General features: G+C 43.7%; 3 protein-coding genes across 4 annotated transcripts in view; 1 reads left to right on the top strand and 2 right to left on the bottom strand.

Moving 5' to 3' along the window:
- Positions 1-24981, top strand: part of PIKFYVE (phosphoinositide kinase, FYVE-type zinc finger containing) — a 222236-nt gene that overhangs the window by 31249 nt on the left and 166006 nt on the right. The gene's annotated exons all lie outside the window — the stretch shown is intronic.
- On the bottom strand, positions 1435-4830 carry LOC105723031 (gamma-crystallin B). Of its 2 annotated transcripts, XM_021667129.2 has the most exons (4): positions 4784-4792; positions 4446-4688; positions 2998-3011; positions 1500-1758 (listed from the first exon to the last, which is right to left on the bottom strand). In XM_021667129.2, the coding sequence occupies exons 1-4, from the start codon at positions 4790-4792 to the stop codon at positions 1500-1502; spliced, it is 525 nt and encodes a 174-aa protein (XP_021522804.2). The 2 variants fall into 2 exon arrangements, with proteins under 2 accessions (XP_021522802.2, XP_021522804.2); XM_021667127.2 differs by lacking the exon at positions 2998-3011 and having other exon boundaries at positions 1435-1775; positions 4784-4830.
- Positions 19428-22870, bottom strand: LOC105712727 (gamma-crystallin A). The gene is made up of 3 exons (XM_012445889.3): positions 22829-22870; positions 22487-22729; positions 19428-19764 (listed from the first exon to the last, which is right to left on the bottom strand). Exons 1-3 carry the CDS (start codon positions 22835-22837, stop codon positions 19492-19494), a joined length of 525 nt encoding a protein of 174 aa, XP_012301312.1. The 5' UTR covers positions 22838-22870; the 3' UTR covers positions 19428-19491.

Raw genomic sequence — 24981 nt, 5'->3', positions numbered from 1 at the left:
TACAGGTGCACGCCACTGTGCCTGGCTAACATTAATGCATTTTTAAAAACCAAAGAAAACAAACATACAGTCAAACAAATTTCTCCAGAAAATTTCAATTCCTTATTTTCCACGTAGTATTATTTTCTATGTGTCATCATACTTTACTCTCTACTGAAATGACATGAGGCTGTTTCCCCACATGCATGTAGTTTTCGTCAATGTCCTGAAATTCTTTCACAAAGCACATACAGTAAAACACAATGAATTATATTTGGACTGGAAATCTCATCGTGGAATGAGGTATTGGCAATGGAAGTGAGAGGAAAGGCATGGTGTTAGAAGGCCAGGAGTGCCATAGGTAAGAGCGGACCAGTTCATTTACGTGTTTGTTTATGGAGCTGAAGTAAGAGCCTAGATGCTGCGAACAAGTTTCCTCATCAGCTAAGGCTTGGGTTATTAGGGAAGACAATAGGGCTCACCTAGGGAAGACAATAGGGCTCACCTAGGGAAGACAATAGGGCTCACCTAGGGAAGACAATAGGGCTCACCTAGGGAAGACAATAGGGCTCACCTAGGGAAGACAATAGAGCTAACCTGGAGGGATAACTTGGTGGTGTTTCAAAAAGTGCGAACTCACCACTATAGCTGCAAACCTAGCCTTGGGAGACTAACTACAAATGGCCTGAGCCCAAGTGAGCTGAGTTTTTATTTGAGCCCACACATTTTAGTCATTAGAAGAGTGCTGGAAATAGTATCTCTGTGTTGTTCGGCCCAAGCATAGAAAGTCAACACCAAGATAAAAGTATGCCAAATTGCAGGGTCTTTATTGCCGGTGGCCACGGAGGACTCGAGTCTCTCCAACCTGTGGCCCCGAAAGGAGGGTGTCAAGACCTTTTATACCCGTAAAACCACCTCGGGAGTGAGGGTGAGGGACAGGGGTGGGGGTGAGGGGCTTCAGACGTTCTGAGGGCCAGTGGATTCTGTAAATCACCTCCTGGGCGGAGATGAGGGTGAGGGGCTCCGGACATTCCAGTGGATTGCTGGGCGAAGATGAGGGTGAGGGGCTCCGCACATTCCAAGGGCCAGGGGACTTTTGACATTCTGATTGTTACTTAAGCGGTTCACAAAAGTTAAGATAAGCATTTGTTTACACATTGGCTGGGTAGGGTGGAAATCACAGACCTTAATTACTTATTACAAGTTGCAGGGGCCAAGATGGCGTGGGTTTGGACTGCTTGCCTGTCACATTAGGGGTTACAGAGAGCAATTTCAACAGAAAGCCAAGGTATGGTTGAGGTATGCAGTTTTATGGGGCTTTTACCATGTCACATCTGGATTATTCCCCTTATGAAAGATTGCTTCCCATCTTGAAAACATGTTATTATGGTTAGCCGAGTGCCATAATTGCTTATAAATGCTTAATAGGTTGAAAGAAAGACAGGACTCTACTAGTGCCAGAAACACAAGCTAAATATTTTATTAGATTTTAAAGGAGAAAAGTGGAGAATCTAAATACTTCAGTACAAATCCATGGCTCGTCTAAGAGAACCAACTTTGGCGTTTGTAGCCCCCCAGTCAAGAAATCTCCTGTACTCCCCCGGCCTCAGCAGATACTGCCTCCCCCTGTAGTTGGGCATCTCATAGAGGATCCAGCTGCCCTCCAGCACATTGAGGGAGTGAATTTCAGCGAGGTGGAAGCGGTCCTGAACAGAGAGACAGTCATCTGTGAGCTCTGACATTTGTCCTCTCAATTCATCTCTCTCGTAGATCTTCATTCTGTAAGTGCCAGCATGCTGGAGTGACAGAAAAGCAAGAAACGAACAAAAATAGGTTGAAATTGAAGTTCCAGTCCCTACACCTCCCCTGCCACAGCTGCCTAGAAAGTTCTCCCGGGCCAAGTTTGCTTCTAGAACAACCATGTTGCAAAGTGAAGGGGCTGTGCCACCCCCAGTCACCCACCACTGAGTCTAATGATTCATGGGCAGATCGAGGTCTTTGGGAGTTAAGATTTGCTTATGATAAAATTTATCACATCACTTTAGTGCCTGTTATTTGAGAAAGCCTTTCTCAAAGGAGAAAACTGAGAATCATTGGAAAGCTAAGCATCATATTATATACAAATAGCAAATGAGAAATAAATCTTGGGACCTCAGAATCACTCAGCTAAAGGGAAGATTCAAGCTGGGAACTGCTTAGGGCAAAGCTGCCTCCCATTCTATTCAAAGTCATCCCTCGGAGGCTCACCTGAGACAAATGCATATCTGATTGCTTCCTCTCCCCTACTGTTTATGTAAAGATGCAGATTCACTGAGCCAGACTAAATTGCGTATTCAGTGGAAAGCTGACCAAGGACTCAAAAGAACCTTTTTTCTCTTATCTACTTCTAACCAGGAAGCCCCTACTTCCTGCCTTAGCAGACTGAACCTATTTACATCCTACACATATTGATTGATGTCTCAAGTCTCCCTAAAATGTATACAAGCAAACTGTACCCCCAACCACCTTGGGCACATGTCTCAGGACTTTCTGAGGCTGTCATGGGTGTGTCCTTAACCTTGGCAAAATAAACTTTCTGAATTGACTGAGATCTGTCTCAGATGTTTGGCACTCACTATTACACACACACACTCATACACACACTTGTTTGTTGATACAGGGCCTCCCTCTGTCACCGAGGCTGAAGTACAGTGGCATAATCATAGCCCACAGCCCCCTCAGTCTCCTGAGCTCAAGTGACCCTGCCACCTTAGCTCCCTAGTAGCTGGGACTACAGGCGAGCACCATCACATCTGGCTGATTTTTTGTATCTTTTTTGGTAGACACAGGGTTTTGTTATGTTGGCCAGGCTTGTCTCAAACTCCTGGGCTCAAGTGATCCAATCACCTCAGCCTCCCAAAGTGTTAGGATTACAGACCTGAGTCACTGAGCCCTGATCATTTGATATATTACCATTGTTTAAAAGATAGCAACATTTAGCTATTTTCTGTAAGACTAATGTATTTGTTTTTATGTAACCTATGGAACAAGGACTCTTAAGCTCTTGTAAAACAAAATGACCTGTTTTCCTTATCTCTGCTTTCATAACCCCAGTTTCAGTTCAAATTTTTTTTTTTTTTTATTGAGACGGAATCTCACTCTGTCATCCAGGCTGGAGTGCAGTGGCTCAATCTCAGCTCACTGCAACCTCCACCTCCCAAGTTCAAGCAATTCTTCTGCCTCAGCCTCCTGAGTAGCTGGGACTACAGGTGCATTCCACTATGCCAAGCTAATTTTTGTACTTTTAGTAGAGACAAGTTTCACCATGTTGGCCAGGCCGATCTCGAACTCCTGACCTCATGACCTCATGATCTGCCTACCTTGGCCTCTCAAAGTGCTGGGATTACAGGCTTGAGCCACTGTGCCTAGTCTTCAGTTCAAATTTCAATCTGTCTGACTTTTAAGTTTCCTTTCTAGACTCCTGCTCTCAACTTACTCATTTCCCTCAGAAGCAGGGATCACCTTCATTCAGTTCTGTTTTGATGACACTGTATCCCATGCCTCCCACATGCCACAGTTCTAAGAACCCTGCAATCACTCCCCAGAAAATGTGGAATCTCAAACTTTAGTTTCAGATTTAGCCTTTTCCCTAATTTATACCTCTAACTGAGCTAATAGGTACTGACCATTAAATTAGAATAGAAATCAGAAGACAGGATCCTATCTTCTCTAGGAGGAATAATCAAGTAGAAAAGTAAGACAAAGCAAACAGAAGTATTTTTTAATCAATTAAACTGCTCTAGGTTATATTTATACATTTTGATATATTTGATTTCTGACTTGCTATGGCTTGAAATGAACATTTAATACATTTTATCTTGAACAGATGGTAAATTTAGTTTCCTCCATGTCCTGCTTTTTCTTAATTAGTCTGTGATCTTTCAACTTTTTGATTACATTTAAAATATAAAATCTGGGAGCATGTGATTTAAAAAAAAACAACAAAGAGTTTATGAGGAACGGCTTCCCATCCGAGACATCGTTCTAGACTGGCCGGCTGGTACTGTCACTTCCACTTTCTGTCCTCTAGTTGGAACTATTTGGTTTACGAATAATATGATTAAATAGGCCAGATGCAGTGGTTCATGCCTGTAATCCCAGCACTTTGGAAGGTCGAGGCAGGCAGATCACTTGAGGCCAGGAGTTCGAGATCAGCCTGGGCAACATGGTGAACCCCGTTTCTACCACAAATACAAAAATTAGCTGGGCGTGGTGGTGCATGCCTGGAATCCCAGCTACTTGGGAGGCTTAGGCAGGAGAATCTCTTGAACCCAGGAAGTGAGGCTGCAGTGAGCCGAGATGGCGCCACTGCACCCCAGCCTGGGTGACAGAGCGAGACTCTGTCTCAACAACAACAACAAAGAATAATATCATTAAATAGCTTTTATTTTCAAAAAGGTGGAAGGCCAAGACAGAGCCACACTCACCGGGGGGATGAGGCGGCAGGAGCGGATGGTGTCGCTGAGGCCCATCCATTGCTGGTGATCCGGGTACTCCCCGCGCCGCAGGAAGTACTGCTGACCTTGGTAGTTGGGGCGCTCATAGATCATCCAGCAGCCGCTCTCCACCCGGATGGAGTTGCAGCGGCTGATATAGGGCTGCAGGTTGGGGGAGTCAGTGGTGCATTCGTGGCAGCGGCCCTGGAAGGCCCGGTCCTCATAGAAGGTGATCTGCAAAATGGAAGATGTAGGAGCAAGGAGCGATTGGCCCCCACTGAGACTATTGCCTCAGGGCCAAGGCCGAGCATCCGGTACCCAGGACTTACCTTTCCCATTCTGAAGGAAGCAAGCAGACGTGCTCTCGGTGCTGTGTGGGACTGGGGGAGCGTCACTGTATATATAGCAGCCCGGACTGCTGCCTCCACAGGAAATCACACAAAAGGGCCCATTTCGGTGAGTAAGGGGATTTGCAAGCTCGCTGTTCTCCCTCCCCCGTCATTGGGGTTGGCTGAATGGTTTATTCTCATTCTTTCTGGTAGGTTCGGGTTGTTCTAATTCACTAAAGCTGTTGTTGCCATCGAAATGAATAGAGTACGCTTTCAGTTGAGCAAAAGGATGGGAGAAATTCTGTCTCTGTGCTTTTATTTTATAGTTTACTCTGTTTAGCTGACTTCTCAAAGGTCATTAAGCTAAGTAAGGAATTCTGCTCAGGGACTGGTGGTATTTTTTTTAAAACGTTTTAAAAACCAGAATTTAAATAAGGAATCTTAAAGAAGAGGGAAATCAAGTGAAGTAATATGTGAAAGTGCATTAAAAACCATAAAGCTTAGCAAACTCAAAATTCTGTGATCAGCCTGGTGAGGTGGCAAGGCTGAGGCAAGTGGATTGCTTGAGCTCAGGAGTTTGAGACCAGCCTGGGTAACATGGTGAGACCCTGTCTCTATAAAAAATACAAAAATTAGCCCAGCATGGTGGCGCACACCTGCAGTCCCACGTACTTGGGAGGCTGAAGTGGGAGGATCCCTTAAGCCCAGGAGGTCTGGGTTGCGGTGAGCTGTAATTGTGCTACTACACTCCAGCCTGGGCAATAGAGCAAGATCCCGTCGCAAAAAAAAAAAAAAAAAAAAAAAAAAATTCTGTGATCATCTTTGTTGGTGTTTGGGGACTTATCTTGAATAAAACTGATACTTGTCTGGAATTTTGTAGGCTTCTGGGTGCTGGGTATTATTTCTTGTTCATTTCTACCCCTGAGCCCTAGAGCGGCGGGCTGGCACATTGCAGGCCCTCCATACTTGGCTCTGACCTGAACAAAAACAGATAGTTGTGGCCTTCCTCCCCCTCTCAGATCTTCCTAAGGGCCTAAATCCCTCCTTCTGCTGGTGGCTGTCCAGAGTCCTGCCTGCTGTTTGGTGTCCCTGCTCTGTCTCAAATGTTACCACTCAGTGGCTGATTGGTTTTCTCAAGGGATGGGACCAAACTGGGGCTCAGAATAGGTCCCTATTGCTGGCAGATTGGACATTCTACTGTGGAAATAGCTGGATTAGCTTTAGTAAGTAGGAATTAATGCATAGCCTTCATCCCTACCACCATGAACGCTCTGTTAATGAGCTCACTGCTAGTAGTAGGGTGGCTGGTGGCAGAGGCTGGCTGGTATCAAATGACCAAATCATCCTGTCTACGTGGCTGTTTAGTGCCTCTTCAATGGATGCCCTACACGGGGCCTTCACAGGATACAACGATCTTTGCCCTTTGTGCCCACGCCCATATCTCCCTACACATTCCTCTACCCCAGACCTTCTTGTCCCTAATCTTCCAATCCCTCTCCTTCCAGGCCCTGGACCAGCCATCCAAGCCACACATTACTGCTCAGTAATCCATATATGCTTGACCTCGGGCTACTTTTCTTTCTGCACAGAGTGAGCAGCTAGGTGCTGCCTGCCTTAGGCAACCTTGCCTAAAGGTTGCCCTTTGGGAGGATTTCCCTCACTGCTTGTCCTTAGGGCAATTCCTGAGTGAGCTATTGTGCAGCAGCATTCTATTTTGTGCTTGCACCCAAATACCACGCCAATTTATTAGTGTACCAAGCTCAGCCTTTCCCCCATCTATCAGCTGGTCAAAAGGGACCCCTGCAGGCAGTTGTGAATGGGAGCTGAGAGAGAGCTAATGCAATAATGGTGACCTCATCTGGTCCGACAGGGAGTGCTAGGGCTAGAGTTGTCAGGGAACTTAGTCAAGTGGGCTGGGAATCTGTGCCCCTGCATTGCCCAGTAATTGGATGTAGGCTGCCACCGTGGAGAAATGTAACTTTGGGCAAAGCAGCTCCTACCAGCAAAGGAAAATTCTTGGAGACAATCTCAGCTTTAAGCTGTCAGTCTCTAAGGGAAGGAGTGCCTCAGCCTAGAGTGGAAGTCCAGGCAGCACCATAGTGTCCACCATAAGAAGAAAATAAAGCTAACTGCAGTTAACATTTTGGTATTTTATCATCCCAGCTTTTTTATATGTAAAACCCATGTGTGGTTGTACAGTATTATTTATACTGTGTAGCATTCTCTTGTTTTCTTCTAAGTAATCTTTTTTTTTTTTTTTGAGACGGAGTTTCACTCTTGTTAGCCAGGCTGGAGTGCAATGGTGCAATCTCGGCTCACCGCGACCTCCGCCTCCTGGGTTCAGGAAATTCTCCTGCCTCAGCCTCCTGAGTAGCTGGGATTACAGGCACGCACCACCATGCCCAGCTAATATTTTGTATTTTTAATAGAGATGGGGTTTCACCATGTTGACCAGGATGGTCTCAATATCTTGATCTTGTGATCCACCTGCCTCGGCCTCCCAAAGTGTTGGGATTACAGGCGTGAGCCACCGTGCCCAGCGCTCTTCTAAGTAATCTTTCAAATAAAGTGATTAGTAATACTGATTAAGGTGATCACATTTAGTCTTTTAATAATTTTGTTTTTTGGTAAAGAGAAACTGAATAAAAAATCATTCTAGACTCTCTATTGCTTAGCTATACTCATGCTTGAGGTCTAGTCAGTATTCAAGAGAGGATCATTCACCCAGTGGGCTCCCTAAAACAATGTAAACAGGGCCGGGGCCGGGCACGGTGGCTCATGCCTATAATCCCAGCACTTTGGGAGGCTGAGGCGGGTGGATCATGAGGTCAAGAGATCGAGACCATCCTGGTCAACATGGTGAAACCCCATCTCTACTAAAAATACAAAAAAAATTAGCTGGGCATGGTGGCGTGCGCCTGTAGTCCCAGCGACTCGGGAGGCTGAAGCAGGAGAATTGCTTGAACCCAAGAGGCGGAGGTTGTGGTGAGCCGAGATCGCGCCATTGCACTCCAGCCTGGGTAACAAGAGTGAAACTCCGACTCAAAAAAAAAAAAAAAAAAAAAAAAAAAAACAGGGCCGGGCGCGGTGGCTCACGCCTATAATCCCAGCACTTTGGGAGGCTGAGGCGGGTGGATCACGAGGTCAAGAGATCGAGACCCATCCTGGTCAACGTGGTGAAACCCCGTCTCTACTAAAAATACAAAAAATTAGCTGGGCATGGTGACGCGTGCCTGTAATCCCAGCTACTCAGGAGGCTGAGGCAGGAGAATTTCCTGAACCCAGGAGGCGGAGGTTGCGGTGAGCCAAGATCACGCCATTGCACTCTAGCCTGGGTAACAAGAGCGAAACTCGGTCTCAAAGAAAAAAAAAAAACAATGTAAACGGTCTTTATGTGCTGAAAGTTCTAATTCTTAAAGAGATCAAATGAACAACCTGGTTTATGTAAGACCTAACATATTCAGTGTGATTCATACCTGGCCCCACCCTTGACACCTGGTGATTATTACAACTCAAGATGAGATTTGGGTGGGGACACAGCCAAACCATATCAGCATCCAAAAAGGAAAAGAAGAAGTCAAACTGTTTCTCTTCGCTGATGATATGCTTCTATACTTAAAAAACCCTAAAGACTCCTCCAAAGTCTACTAGAATTGATGAATGATTTCAGCAGGGTTTCAGGATAGAAAATCAATATACAAAAATCAGTACCATTTCTGTACACCAATAACATCCAGGCTGAGAGTAAAATCAAGAACACAACCCCATTTACAATAGCCACAAAGAAAATGAAATATCTATGAATACAGCTAACCAAGGAGGTAAAATATCTTTATAAAGGAAACTACAAAACACTACTGGAAGAAATCAGAGATGACACAAATAAATGGAAAAACATTATATGATCATGGATTAGAAGAAGCAATATCATTAAAATGGCCATATGGCCCAAAGCAATTTATGGATTCAACGCTATTCTGTCAAACTACCAGTGTCAATCTTCACAGAATTAGAAAAAAAAGTATTCTAAAATTCATATGGAACCAAAAAAAAAAAAAAAAAAAAAACCTAAATAGCCAAAGCAATCCTAAACAAAAAGAACAAAGCCAGAAGCATCACACTATTCAACCTCAAACTATATGTACTCGGGCCGGGCACGGTGGCTCAAGCCTGTAATCCCAGCACTTTGGGAGGCCGAGGCGGGTGGATCACGAGGTCAAGAGATCAAGACCATCCTGGTCAACGTGGTGAAACCCCGTCTCTACTAATACAAAAAATTAGCTGGGCATGGTGGCGTGTGCCTGTAATCCCAGCTACTCAGGAGGCTGAGGCAGGAGAATTGCCTGAACCCAGGAGGCGGAGGTTGCGGTGAGCCGAGATCACGCCATTGCACTCCAGCCTGGGTAACGAGCGAAACTCCGTCTCAAAAAAAAAAAAAAAAAAAAAAAAAAACTATACGTACTCTTAGGCCACAGTAATCAAAATATCATGGTACAGGTACAAAAACAGACACATAGACCAGAGGAACAGAATAGAAAACTCATAAATAAAGCTGGACACCTACAACCATTTGATCTCCAACAAGACTGACAAAAGCAACGGGAAAAGCATTCCCTATTCAATAAATGGTGCTGGGATAACTGGCTAGCCATATGTAGAAGACTGAAACTGGACCCTTACCTTTTACCATATTAAAAAAAGTAACTCAAGAAGGATTAAAGATTTAAACATAAGAACCCAAAATATAAAATTATAGAAGAAAATCTAGGAAATACCTTTTTCAACATTGGCTTTGGCAGAGAATTTTGGCTGAGTCCTCAAAAGCAATTGCAACAAAAATGAAAATTGACAAGTGGGACCTAATTAAACTGAAAAGCTTCTGCACAGCAAAAGCAACTATCAACAAAGTAAACAGAGAACCCACAGGATGGGAGAAATTATTTACAAACTGTGCATCTGACAAAGATTTAATATCCACAGTCTGTAAGGAATTTAAACTGTTCAACAAGCAGAAAAAAACAAATAACCTCATTAAAAAATGGGCAAAGGACATGAACAGACATTCCTCAAAAGAAGACATATAAGTGGCCAACAAATATATGAACAAATGCTCATCATCACTACTCATCAGAGAAATGCAAATCAAAACCGTAGTGAGATGCCATCTCTTACTAGTCAGAATGGCTATAATCAAAAAGCCAAGAAACAACAGATGCTGGTAAGGCTGTGGAGAAAAGGAAACACTTACACACTGTTGATGGGATGTAAATTAGTTCAGCCACTGTGGAAAGCAGTTTGGAGACTTCTCAAAGAACCTAAAACAGAGCTACCATTCAACCCAGCAATCCCATTACTGGGTATATTCCCAAAGGAAAATAGATCATTACACCAAAAAGATACACACACTCATATGTTCATCACCATGCTATACATGGTAGCAAAGACATGGAATCAACCTAGGTGCCCATAAATGGTGTATTGGATTAAAGAAAAAAAGAAGTGGTACGTATACACTATCGAATACTGCCCAGCCATAAAAGAAATAAAATTCTTTCCTTTGCAGCAACATGGATGGGACTGGAGGCCATAATCTCAAGGGAACAGAAAACCAAATCCCACATGTTCTCACTTTTAAGTGGGAGCTACAGCTTGAGCACACATGGACATAAACATGGAACAATAGACACTGTGGACTACTAGAGCTGGTAGGGGGAAGAGGTGTGTGGACTGAAAAACTACCTATTGGGTATTATGCTCACCACCTGGGTGCAATATTCCTATGTAACAAAGCTGTACATATACCCCTGTGTCTAAAAGTTGAATTTTTTTTTTTTTTTTGGAACAGAGTCTCACCCTGTCACCCAGGCCGAAGTGCAATGGCATGATCTTGGCTCACTGCAACCTCCAGTCTCTGGGTTCAAGAGATTCTCCTGCCTCAGCCTCCTGAGTAGCTGGGACTGCAGGCATTCGCCACGATGCCTGGCTAATTTTTGTCTTTTATGTAGAGATGGGATTTCACCATGTTGGCCAGGCTGGTCTTAAATTCCTGACCTCAAGTGATCTGCCTGCCTTGGCCTCCTAAAGTGCTAGGATTACAGGTGTGAGCCACTGTGCCTGGCCGAAATTTTTTTTTTTTTTTGAGATGGAGTCTCACACTGTCAGCTGGGCTGGAGTGCAATGGCATGATTTGGCTCACTGCAACCTCTGCCTCTGGGATTCAAGCAATTCGCCTGCCTCAGCCTCCCAAGTAGCTAGGATTTGAGGCATGTGCCACCATGCCTGGCTAATTTTTTGTATTTTTAGTAGAGACAGGGTTTCACTATGTTGGCCAGGCTGGTCTCAAACTCCTGACCTCATGATCCACCTGCCTTGGCCTCCTAAAGTGCTGGGATTACAGACATGAGCCTCTCCACACCCGGCAAAAAGTTGAAATTAAAAAAAAAAAAATTTTAAAGTGTTTTTGTGCTTTTTTTTTTTGTAAGTAGAGACAGGGTCTCTCTATGTTGCCAATGCTGGCATCAAACTCCTATCCTCAAGGGACTCTCCTGTCTTGGCCTCCCAAAGTGCTAGGATTATAGGTGTGAGCCACTATGCCTGGCCTGTTTCTGGGCTCTGTCATATTGCCTACACTTTTGCTTATGGTATAGAGACTAAATGTGATCAATGGATAATTTCATTTTTTTTTCTTTTGAGACAGTTGCTATGTCACCCATGCTGGAGTACAGTGGCCCAATCACAGCTCAGCCTCAGCCTCCTGAGCTCAAACGGTCCTCTCATCTAGCCCCCCAAGTAGCTGTGGATACAGGCACGCACCAGCATACCCAGCTGATTTTTATATTTTTTTGTTGAGACAGGGTTTCACCATGTTGCCTAGGCTGGTCTCGAACTGCTGGGTCTTTTTCTCCTTGGACTCCCAAAGTGCTGGGATTACAGATGTGAGCTATTACTCCGTGTCAGATAATTTCATATATTGGAACACTTTGGTTTAATTTAGCAAAGATCTTCTGTTTGATATCACAGTCAATGATGGCTACGAGGAAGAGTAACCTATGTGGGCACTGTGCAGTCTGAGCAGATGGAGTTGTTGGAGCCCACCTGTGCTGGTGGTTCATGTATCTGTCCCAGCAGAGCATCCAGCCCTTGCTGTCTACCTGTATACACCAGGTTGCTGCAGCTGAAGCAGGACTGCAGATCAGAGTGGTCACTGTTGCACTCACAAGGGGTCATCTACAGTGGAATATGCCAATAGTAGATAAATCCTCCCCAGAACACGTTACCATGAGTTCATAACAAGCCCCTGGTCTAAACTCACCTCACTGTGGCCAGAGGACTGAGAATTCGAAAGCCAGGGTTGTTCATCAGCTGTAACAGAGACTTGGGAGTGTATGTGTGTATGTGTGTGTGTGTGTGTGTGTGTGTGTGTGTGTGTGTGCATATTTTAACTTTCATTCTTCATTGTGTTATAGCTGTGTATCCTTTCTTTAACAGTGCTTTGGGGGTCTTTGAAGCATTTGAAAAGGAAGGCCAAAATATAAAGAACAAGTCAGAAAAAAAAGTCCTCATCCTCACTGTTTTATTGAACTCTTATGGTTAAGTACAGAGCAGTGACAGTAGACAAAATTCACCCTGAAAACTGTGGGCACATCTGATTTAAATTTTGGCAGCCAAGAAGAGCTAACCAGAAAGAACTTTTTTCTTATTTTGCCTTCTAGATTCAGGGTGTCCATGATAATTTGGGCCTATGGATGGGAGCTGTTCCCTAAGCCTAGAACACCTTCCCTTCCCCCAAGCTTGCCAAATTCTGCCCAATCTTCAAGGCCGTCCAGGGTCCTCTTCCTAGGAAATCTCTTCTCAGATCCAGCTCCTATTCATCTCTCCCTTCTCTGAACATCAGCATCACCTCATTACTGCTCGGCTTCTCTTAAATATTGTCTTCCTCATGCAGTTTCTTCTTTTCCAGGTTTCTTCTCTTCAAAAGAGTTTTAAGCTTAAGGACAAGGATCATGTCACACTTCTCTATTCCTCATAATGACTTATTAATTAATTGAGCAGGTAAACAGAGCCCTGGTGATTCCTATTTTATTCTAGAAAACAATTGCTCTCCCATGTGAGGTCACCCCATGTCAAGTTCAAAGACGCAGAAGCTACATATGTTCAGATATGGGCTTTCTCTTGCTCACTCCTCTACTACATCCACTGCTTCTGATACTCTCCCTTCTGTTCTGTCCAGTCTCTGGTGACCTGGGAAGACTGAAGGGAAATAAAAATGACCCAGAAGCCTACCAGCCGGTGTAGACAGACTCTGTGGTGATGTCCCTGGGAGGTGGAAGTGGGCAGCTAGGATGGGTAAGCACACAACCAGAGCTGTCAGAGTGAGGCTGCGGAACTTACCTCGCATGGCTAACGTAGAGGGACACGAGAGGTGGGCTGACCAAACGTGTGAAAATGAAAAAGAAAAGGTGATTTTGTGAAAGGAAATAATGAAAGAGATTCTCAGCCATTTCCTTGTATTTTAGAAGATGGATGGGTTCATGGAATGAGACATTGGGTCTTGAATGCAGCAAAACATGCTGTATTGGCTGATGACATCTCTTTGTGTTGTCAGAATGGGGAATGAAGACAGTGCCTGAGCCTTTTATCACAAGTATTTGAATACTGAGTTTAACTCTCAAGTTATACACAGGCTTTTTTCCCTTTAAAAATAAGTGCAAAACATTTTCTTAAAAAGTCAGGCTTTATTTAAATCAGAAAAATTTACCCATGTAGGCCCTCTAAGATGGTTAATATAAGCTTGTATATCAAAATATTTGAATAGATCTCACAAAACCCTGGCTTTTTCCATAAAAAGTCATTCATTTAAAAGCCATTAAAATTAACTGAGGTCTTTTAGAGGCCTCAGTGGAAAATTCATTACCCTCTCTCCCCTCCCCTAACACAAATATTATGGCTTATAATCTGATTATTGCAGACTTCTTTTCCTGGCTCTCTGGTAACCAGCTATATGTCTTCTACATGAAAGCAGCTGAGTTCATCAGTACATCATTGTATCACTGATACGGCCCTGCTGAACTATGCCATGTCTGCTTTTGCTTAAAGGGTAGGACTGAACTTGCAGCAAACTTTGGAGCACTCATTTGGCTCACAATTATAAAAATAATAATACTTATTAATAGCCTACTGTATCATGAGTGTCTAGTAAATTCTAGACATTGTACCGGGAATCTTATACAAGCTGCATCATGTAGCCAACCCAGTCCAATTAACATCAGGACTACCCAAAATATTTGAGAGATATGCCTGGAGCATAATAGAGCTCCTCCCTACTCTATGAAGTACCCTCCTTTCTTCCCACTCTCTCACATGTCCAACTTCTATTCATATGCCCCCTCCTCAAACAGCTGCCTGTGGCTACCAGTGTCCCCGGGAGGCTAGGCCTGGTGAAAACCCCCTCTTAGGTCTCAGAAGTGAGCTTGGGTCTAAATGGAGGGAATTTTCAAGATCCAGGTATGAAGAATGTGGTCTAGAAGGAGAAGTGCGGACATGTCCCATAGCCCCACAGACTCTTGCCCCACTGGGAAGAGTTCAGCTAGAGGAAGCCAGAGTGAAGTTCTCTGAAGTATCCAGTCCAGTCGGGGGGTCCTGGTCCATGAAGTCTAATCACAGTACTGATCACTGGGGAGAAACACATCTGGAAAGGTACACATAGCTAGTGAGTGAGAGAACTGGGAATTGAACTCAAGGCCTAAGCTAATGGTCTCTTCATGCACTGATGGTTTGTTTCAGATGTGATCTTTTCAGGTGTGCAGATCTTGTATCTTCTCTAAATTATACACTTGTCATAGTAGGTCCAATGTCATGCTTTTTTTTTTTTTAAATTTCCACAAGGTCTGGCACCCAAATAACCCTATCAGTGCTACATATCTTGGGCTTTAACAGGAGTTCCAATATATTCTAATGCATTGGCCAATTGATTAATTGGTGGAAGGCTTATTTCTTTCTTTTTCTTTTCTTTTGTTTTTGTTTTGGTTTTTTGAGACAGGGTCTTGCTGGAGTGCAGTGGCATGACCACAGCTCACTGCAACCTCAACTTCCTGGGCTCAAGTGGTCCTCTCACCTCAGTCTCCTGAGTAGCTGGGACTACAGGTGTGCACACCACAGCTGGCTAATTTTTTGTATTATTTGTTAGAGACAGGGTTTCACCATGTCGCCCAGGCTGGTCTCAAATTTCTGGGCTCAAGCAATCTGCCGGCCTCAACCTCCCAAAGTGCTAGGATTATAGGTTTGAGCCACTGCACCCCGTCCTGAGTTAATTTTCATATATGGTATGAGATGGGGTTCAGCTTCATTTTGCATGTGGATATCCAGTAGTCCCAGCACTATTTATTAAAAAGATTATTTATTCCCCATCGAATGATCTTAGCACCTTTGTCAAAGATCGGTTGATAAATCTCCACCCAGGGATATGTAAAATAAAAAAAAAAATCAGTTGAACATAAACATATAATAGGTTTACTTCTAAACTCACAATTCTGTTCCATCCATCTCTATGTCTGACCTTATGCTAGTACCTCACTATCTTGATTACCATTGTTTTGTGGTCAATTTTGAAATTGGGAAGTGTGAATGTTCCTGCTTTTTGTTCTTTCTCAAGGCTGTTTTGGCTATTCTGGGTCCCTTGCAACTCCAATAGATTTTAAAACCAACTTATCAATTTTAACAAAAAAGTCAACTGGAACAGACCATATTTATTTTATTTTACTTTATTATTATTGTTATTATTATTTTGAGATAAAGTTTTGCTCTTGTCACCCAGGCTGGGGTGCAGTGGCATGATCTCGGCTCACGGCACCGTCCACCTCCTGAGTTCAAGTGATTCTCCTGCTTCAGCCTCCCAAGTAGCTGGGATTACAGACATGTGCCACCACACCCAGCTAATGTTTTGTATTTTTAGTAGAGATGAGGTTTCTCCATGTTGATCAGGCCAGTCTCGAACTGACCTCAGGTGACCTGCTTGCCTCGGCCTTCCAAAGTGCTGAGATTACAGGCGTGAGCCACCGCACCTGGCCTATTTTTGCTTATATAAACTTGGGAAAGAAACTAACATTCTGGAATTGCAACTGAATATTTTTTATTTGAGTTATAATTTCTATACCACACAAATCAATTAAAACTGTACAATTTAGTGGCTATTCGTGTATTTACAGAGTTGTTCAACCAACACCACAATCAATTTTAGAACATTATCATCACCCCCCAAAAAAACCCCTGTACCCATTAGCAGCCATTCCCTATTTCTCCCCAGTTATCACTCCGTTTTTCCATCCCAGCAGGTAGGCAACCACTAATCTTTATTGTCTATTTGCTTATTTTGGAAATTTCATATGAATGGAATTATAAAATATGTAATCTCCAATGGGTTTCTTTCAGTTAGTATGTTTTAAAAGTTCACCATATTGTAACATGAGTTGATACTTAAATCCTTTTTTTTCTGTGATGGAGTCTTGCTCTGTTGCCCAGGCTGGAGTGCGATGGTGCAATCTTGGCTCACTGCAACCTCCACCTCCTGGGTTCAGGTGATTCTCCTGCCTCAGCCTCCTGAGTGGCTGAGATTACAGATGCATACCACCACACTTGACTAATTTTTGTATTTTTAGTAGAGACGGGGTTTCACCTTGTTTGTCAGGCTGGTCTCGAACTCCTGACCTCGTGATCCACCTGCCTCAGCCTCCCAAAGTGCTGGGATTACAGGCATGAGATGAGTTGATACTTAATTCCTTTTAAAGGCCTAATAGTCTTCCATTTTATGGATATACCACATTTTATTTATGCATCAGTTGATGGACATTTGGGTTGCTTATACTTTTTAGTTATGAATAATTCTGCTATATACATTTGTGTACAAGCATTTGTGCTGAACATATCTTTTAATTTTTCTTGGGTATATACCTAGGAATAGAATTACTAGGTAATATGATAACTATGACATAAAGTATGATATAAACATATGATAACTATGTTTAACCTTCTGAGGAACTACCAGACTATTTTTCAAAGCAGGGGCATAATTTTACTTTGTTTTTGTTACATTTTTTTGCCACCAACAATGTTTGGGTCTTCCCATTTTCTCACATCCTCACCAACACATGATTAACTTTCTTTTTGATTATGTCCATCCTAGTAAATGCGAAGTAGTATCCCATCTTGCTTTTTGTTTCATAAAGAACTCCACTGACGTAAAATTCATATACAAAGAATGTGCAGCTCTATTATAGTGGAAAAAAGCCGAGATATGTAGGATAGCAAATATTAATCGCTCACTCTGCATATAGTTCTTTTTTTTTTTTTTTTTTTAAAGAGAGAGGGTCTCACTTTGTCACCCAGGCTGGTAGTGTTGATATCCTGGGCTAAAGCAATCCATCTGCTTTGGCCTCCCAAAGTGCTGGGATTATAGGTGTGAGCCACTGTGCCCAGCCAGAGTCTTCAATAATTTAGTCTTGATAAAAATTCATAATGAAGTCCAACACGAAGATGACCACATTGTGATACTGAATTTGAGAAGACACTGCGGATATATCAAATTCTTACATTTGTATAATGATTTAAAGGTAACAAAATTTGCTCACAATCTTTTCCCATAATTTCATTGTCATCATCCTGGGATTTAGTGAAGCAGGAATTTATTATCACTTGTTTTCAGTAAGGTAATTTAGGCACAGAGAAGGTAAGAAGTGACTTGCTCAAAGAGATAAGCTAGGAAGTGCAGTAACCAACCATTTGGGTTCATCTGACACTGAGGAGCTTTCTGGGATGGAAGACTTTAAGTGCTAAAACCAGGAGAGTCCCTGGAAAACTGGGCTGGGTTGATTACTCCACTAGTAAGCAGCAGAGGTAGGATAGGGAATCAGGCTGTTTAACTCTTGGTTTAACACCTTTCCTACCAGGTTACCTAGTGAAGCAGGCTTGCCCTTCTCTGCTTGAAAGTTCTCTTTAAAACTCCTCTCTTCAGCCAGGCAAGGCGGCTCACACCTGTAATCCCAACACTCTGGGAGGCCAAGGCGGGTGGATCACCTGAAGTCAGGAGTTCAAGACCAGCCTAGCCAAGATGGTGAAACCCCGTCTCTACTAAAAATATAAAAATTAGCAAGGTATGGTGGTGTGTGCCTGTTATCCCAGCTACTTGGGAGGCTGAGGCAGAAGAATCACTTGAACCTGGGAGGCAGAGGTTCCAGTGAGCTGAGATCACGCCACTGCACTCCAGTCTAAGCAACAGAGTGAGACCCTGTCTCAAAAAAACAAAACAAAAACACCTCCTCTCTTCATGCATTTTCTCTCTCTTTCTTTCTTTTTTTTTTTTTTTTAAGATGGAGTCTGGCTCTGTCGCCCAGGCTGGAGTGCAGTGGCACCATCCCAGCTTACTGCAACCTCTGCCTCCCAGGTTCAAGGGATTCTCCTGCCTCAACCTCCCAGATAAGCTGGGATTACAGGCACCCGCCACCACACCCAGCTAATTTTTGTATTTTTGGTAGAGACAGGGTTTCACCATGTTGGCCAGGCTGGTCTTGAACGCCTGACCTCAGATGATCCGCCCACCTTGACCTCCCAAAGTGCTGGGATTACAGGTGTGAGCCACGGCACCTCTCCCCACATTTTCTTTTGACTAACCTTATCTGAGACTTCAGCAATCCCTTGTGTTTGACATTTCAGCCACAAGCCACTATGAGTCCTATACTTTTTCCTTTGTGTGACTTCTGAAGCATTTTTTGTTATGCTCATCTTTCTTCTTTCCTTCAGATTGTAGATCATGAAAGGCAGAAATTGTCACTCCTCTCTCGTTTTTTTTTTTTTTTTTGAGATGGAGTTTCACTCTTGTTACCCAGGCTGGAGTGCAATGGCGCGATCTCGGCTCACCACAACCTCCGTCTCCTGGTTTCAAGCAATTCTCCTGCCTCAGCCTCCCGAGTAGCTGGGACTACAGGCGTGCGCCACCATGCCCAGCTAATTTTTGTATTTTTAGTAGAGACGGGGTTTCACCATGTTTACCAGGATGGTCTCGATCTCTCAACCTCGTGATCCACCCATCTCGGCCTCCCAAAGGTGGCTCACACCTGTAATCCCAAAGTGCTGGGATTACAGGTGTGAGCCACCGCGCCCGGCCTTCCTCTCTCCTTTTCATGACAGGAATGGATATTCTGTAAATACCATTGCCTGACTAGGAAATGAGTAGGCATTCAAAACATCTTTCAGGGTCAGGTAAGTTGCCAGGGGTTGCCATCTATTAGAATTCAGTTATTATTTAAAGATAAGGGCCAGGTTAGGTGGCTCACATCTGTAATCCCTAGCACTTTGGGAGGCCGAGGAGGGCAGATTACTTGAGGTCAAGCACTGTAGACCAACCTGGCCAAAATGGTGAAACCCCATTTCTACCAAAAATACAAAAATTAGCCAGACGTGGCGGCACATGCCTGTAACCCTGGCTACTCAGGGGGCTAAGGCAGGAGAATCACTTGAAGCCGGGAGGTGGACGATGCAGTGAGCCGAGATCATGCCACTGTACCCCAGCCTGGGTGGCAGAGCAAGACTCCATAACAAAACAAAACAAACAAGTTATAAAATAAATAAATAAAGATAAACTAGAGCCACTGAGTGCAGGGGGCACAATTTGTGTATTTATTGTGTTTCTATGTGGATCATAACAAGGCAGTCACAGCTTAGTACAAATCAATGACCCGTCTCAAGGAGCCCACCTTGGCATCAGCACCACCCCAGTCGTGGTACCTCCTGTAGTCCCCCGGCCTCAGCAGATACTGCCGCCCCTGGTAGTTGGGCATTTCGTAGAGGACCCAGCAGCCCTCCAGCACGTGGAGGGAATAGATCTCATGGAGACGGAAGAGTTCAGGGACACAGGCGCAGTCGTCAGTGAGCTCAGACATAAGGCCTCGGTAGTCATCTCTCTCATACAGCCTTAACTTGTGAGAGCTGGTCTGTCATGGCAATAAACACAAGAAGAAAAATAAACAGCGTGCATCTTTGGGTGTCAAGGCAAGTGACATAATCAGTCTGCATCTTCATGAAGCATGGTTTTTATTTTATTTTTGAGATAAAGTTCTTGCTATGTTGCCCAGGCTGGAGTATAGTGGTAGGACTGCTGTTCACTACAACCTCCACCTCCCGGGCTTAAGTGATCCTCCACACCTCAGCCTCCCAAGTAGCTGGGATCGCAGGTGTGCACCACAGCACCTGGCCAATTTATTTTTAAAAATTTTTTGTAGAGATGGAGTCTCACTATGTTGCCCAGGCTGGTCTTGAATTCCTGGGCTCAAGTGATCCTCTCACCTTGGCCTCCCAAAGTGTTGTGATTACAGGTGTGAGCCACTGTACCTGGTTGAAACATGGTTTTTAAACCAGTTGATAAAGTGTTTCTCCCCAATCCCACTTTTTATGTCGTTATTCTAAAAAATTAGGAAAACTATTAAAATAAATCTGACCTAATCAATAAACTGGAGACACTGTGGAAGAAGCAAACATTAAAATACAGGGAATTAAAGTGTGTTCTTTGTAAGCACCCATCATCACAACTGAGGTCAATAAGTCTGTAGAGAGGATTTCAACTCTTGTTTCCATTTTGACTCCATACGATTGAGTCTTATCAAGCTTGTTTTTAAGTCACTTTTTGCAGTTACAATTTACAGTGATTTATATTTACACTGAGTCCACAGGTTTTTTCTTTTTTTTTTTTTTTTTTTTTTTTTTTAATAAGATGGGGTTTCACCCTGATGGCCAGGCTGGTCTTGAACTCCTGACCTTAGGTGATCCACCCTCCTCGGCCTCCCAAAGTGCTAGGATTACAGGCATGAGCCACCGCGGCCGGCCTTCTTTTTTTCTTTTTCTTTCTTTTTTGAGACAGAGTTTTGCTCTTGTTGCCCAGGCTGCAGGGCAATGGCGAGATCTCGGCTCACTGGAACCTCTGCTTCACAGGTTCAAGCGAGTCTCCTGTCTCAGCCTCCCAAGTAGCTATGATTACAGCTAATTTTGTATTTTTAGTAGAGACAGGGTTTCTCCATGTTGGTCAGGCTGGTCGCGAACTTCTGACCTCAGGTGATCTGCCTGCCTCAGCTTCCCAAAGTGCTGGGATTACAGGCGTGAGTCACCCCGTCTGGCCCCACATGTCTTTTCAAGTGACATTTTGACAAGTCATTTGTGCCATTTGAGTTTCTTGCCCCAAAAAAATGCCTATTTTATTTATATCTTTGTGCATTTGCAAATTTTTCTAGCCTAATTTTTTTTTTTTTTTTACCTTTTTTTATGAGATGAAGTCTCGCTCTATCACCCAGGCTGGACTTCAGTGGCACAGTCTCAGCCCACTGCAACCTCCACCTCTTGGGTTCAAGCAATTTTCCTGTCTCAGCCTCCCACTTAGCTGGGACTACAGGCACACACTACCATGCCTGGCTAATTTTGTTGTATTTTTGGCAAAGACAGGGTTTCACCATGTTGGCCAAGCTGGTCTTGAACTCTTGACCTCAAGTGATCTGCCCAGCTCAGCCTCTCAAAGTGCTGGGATTATGGGTGTGAGCCACCGAGCCTGGCTGTGATTTCAATTCTTGAATCTCCTTGTCACACCACATAATTTGGTGCCATCAGTGTAAACACATGCTGCACGTGATTAAAAAACATTAAGCAACACTTTGGTGAGGACCATGTTCTATGAAATCCTAATTAATTGTCTGTCTCTGATATTTGTAAGAAACTAGTTGATAATGACTTCTGGAAATTATAAATCCACACAAATTGAAACATATTTTCCTAGGTTCTAGTATGTCCTAGAATGTAGTGAAAAAAATTCCCAATGCAGTCAGAATACATTATACCTATATTGTTCTTCCACAGTCTGTTAAGTTTTTTTTATCATTAAAAAGTAATTATCTAGCCATTCCCCGTGGCTCATGCCTGTAATCTCAGCACTTTGGGAGGCTGAGGTGGGTGGATCATGAGGTCAGGAGTTCGAGACCAGCCTGGCCAATATGGTGAAACCCTGTCTCTACTAAAAATACAAAAACAATCTAGGCGTGGTGGTGCATGCCTGTAGTCCCAGCTGCTCCAGACGCTGAGGCAGGAGAATCACTTGAACCTGGGAGGTGGAGGTTGCAGTGAGCAGAAATCGAGCCACTGAACTCCAGCCTGGTGACAGAGCAAGACTCCATTTCATAAATAATAATAACAATAATTATCTAGACAAACTAGGCAGACTTTTTTTTTTTTTTTTTTACTACTGAGTAAGGTGACTTTTATGTAGAAATTAGGGATCGCCTAGATGCTACCAAATTTAATTTAAAGGCTGTTGTGATTTCTCATGCCCTGGAACAATTATGGATGTCCTTAAGTAAGAAAAATAGATCCCAGCTAATCAGGAGGCTGAGGCAGGAGAATTGCCTGAACCCAGGAGGCGGAGATTGCGGTGAGCCGAGATTGCGCCATTGCACTCCAGCCTGGGTAACAAGAGCGAAACTCCGTCTCAAAAAAAAAAAAAAAAGAAAAATAGAGATTATTGTTACTTTTCTTTTTTTTAATGTTTGAGGGTCAGGTCTTGCTATTCTTACTGTGAATACTCGTCCTGATTTGGAACTAACTGCCTTTTATAAACAGGAATTGATGGGCATGGATCATTGATATCTTTCACGTCAGTCAGGTTGAAGCAAGACTCACATCAGGAATTATACGGCAGGATCGGACTGAGTCACTGAGGCCCATCCAGTGCTGATAGTCGGGGTACTCGCCTCGGCGCAGAAAGTACTGGTGGCCCTGGTAATTGGGGCGCTCATAGATCATCCAGCAGCCACTGTCCACTCGGATAGAGTTGCAGCGGCTGAAGTAGACCCGCAGGTTGGGGCAGTCACCGATGCAACTGTAGCAGCGGCCCTGAAAGTCTCGGTCCTCGTAGAAGGTGATCTGAGGTAGAAACAAGGTGACAATAGATAGTCAGCTGGAAGGAACATCCCCACACGCCACTCCCCCAATAGACGTGGCACAGCACCTCCACAGGCTCACCTTCCCCATGGTTGTTGACAGCAGGTGATTAGTATCTAGTATGATGGGGACAAAGGGATAGCTGGTATATATAGCAGGAAAGCTGCTGTGTTGGCAAAAACAACACAAAAGGGACCGGGGGGTAGTGCATAGGGGGATTTCTGTGTTCTCTTTTTTTTTTCATTTGAGATCATGGGGCAGGGGGCTCTCTCATGCTCTCTCTCTGGCATTTTCCAGTCGTCCTCACTAGCTCCAGTGAAAGGTATTAAAGTCAGCAGAGCCATTATGACCTTGGAGACAAAGGGTGCACTTCTCATCCCATGCAGCTCACTAGAAATACATGACATGCCCAGCATTCTGCAGTGTTTGCCTGTGGAAACTGCTGAGATGGAGGTTGGTGGTTCCATCCGAGGCCACTTAGGAGAAGTATGTGTGTTCCAGAAGGACTTAAAGTGTGAAGAGGCAACAAAAAAATCCCAAACATAAAATCCTCTAATTGAAAGACAGTTATATTTCTTAAATGACTTCATCAGTATGACATGGTTTTGATAAAAATATTTTTTATATATTTATGTAGGGAAAACGTAAGATTAGTAGTGTGTACTATATCAACATATCCATCATGGTAATCAGTGAATGCCAACATTATAGATCTTAGCTTTGTGTTTTTATATTTTGTTTTTTGTTGCTGTTTTCTTTCTTTTTTTTTTTTAAAGACGGGGTTTCACCATGTTGGTCAGGCTGGTCTTGAACTCCCGACCTCAGGTGATCCGCCAGCCTTGGCCTCCAAAGTGCTTGGATTACAGGCGTGAGCCACCACGCCCGGCCGCTGTTGTTATTTTCTTAATTTCTATTATATCTGCCATCTTCAGCCAGACAGCAAAAAAAAAAAAAAAAAAAATTCTATTATAACAATTTCATGACATGAAAATATAATAAAATCAATTTTTAAATGTATGATGGTGAAAATCAGTGAATACTGGAAATAGGTATATTTTGCCTAGAGATTAAACACTACTTGAGCTAAAAATAAAAAGATACCCTGAGAGTCTGTGAAAGGGTGAAAGAGCAGAAACATCCACAGGATCCTTCCACTCCCCTCCCACCTCCCCCTGGTACCCTCCTTCTAGCATTGCTTTTGTTTTTTAAAATTAGCATGATGATTTGCCTGTGTTTTTCCTTTCAATAGTGTCACTGTTTTATTGAATCCAAGTGACTGCCTAAGAGAATTCTCTATTGCTGCCAACCTATTGATTTAGAAGCACTCCTCAGATGTGCAAGGGTGGAGGGTGACTCCAAACCCCAGACTGTCTTTTGTTATTCCACATGTATGTAGCAAGATGAAATCAAGCACCTTTGTGCTTTAGACCGACAGAGGGATTCTAAAAGGGTATTTGACCACAGCTAGCAAACACATTCACAATGTCACTTGTGAAAATCCTCAGGCAGCATGTAAGGCAAATGTGCAGGTGGTAAAAGGAGAGACAGCAATAGCTACCAAGGAAGAAATGTTTCCTCATTACTAGCAGAGCTGGACAAAAGAGAACTGGGTGAAGTCCTATGAAGTTAGACGCCTGGCAGTGCATGCAGGGATCACAAGTCGCGATTCCCTCTGTCTCCCCGCTAATTATCTGCAGGCCTACTGGTAAATCTTACTTTAATTACAACCATAATCAAACCCAGTGTGGAAAAGGTTGCATTGGTCTCCCAGCCACAACCCCGTGTGAGAATACACCACCATTTTCAGAAAGTCTACAAACCATGGCCGGGTGCGGTGGCTCACACCTGCAATCCCAGGACTTTGGGAGGCCGAGGCGGGTGGATCACGAGGTCAAGAGATCGAGACCATTGGTGAAACCCTGTCTCTATTAAAAATACAAAAATTTGGCTCACGCCTGTAATCCCAGCACTTTGGGAGGCCGAGGCAGGTGGATCACGAGGTCAAGAGATTGAGACCATCCTGGTCAACATGGTGAAACCCCGTCTCTACTAAAAATACAAAAAATTAGCTGGGCATGGTGGCGCGTGCCTGTAATCCCAGCTACTCAGGAGGCTGAGGCAGGAGAATTGCCTGAACCCAGGAGGCAGAGGTTGCAGTGAGCCGAGATTGCGCCATCGCACTCCAGCCTGGGTAACAAGAGCGAAACTCCGTCTCAAAAAAAAAAAAAAAAAAA

This window comes from Aotus nancymaae, unplaced genomic scaffold (assembly GCF_030222135.1).
Source record: "Aotus nancymaae isolate 86718 unplaced genomic scaffold, 86718_ANA_hifiasm-v0.15.2.pri h1tg000008l, whole genome shotgun sequence".
NCBI lineage: Eukaryota > Metazoa > Chordata > Mammalia > Primates > Aotidae > Aotus > Aotus nancymaae.
This window is presented reverse-complemented; position numbering and strand designations above follow the sequence as displayed.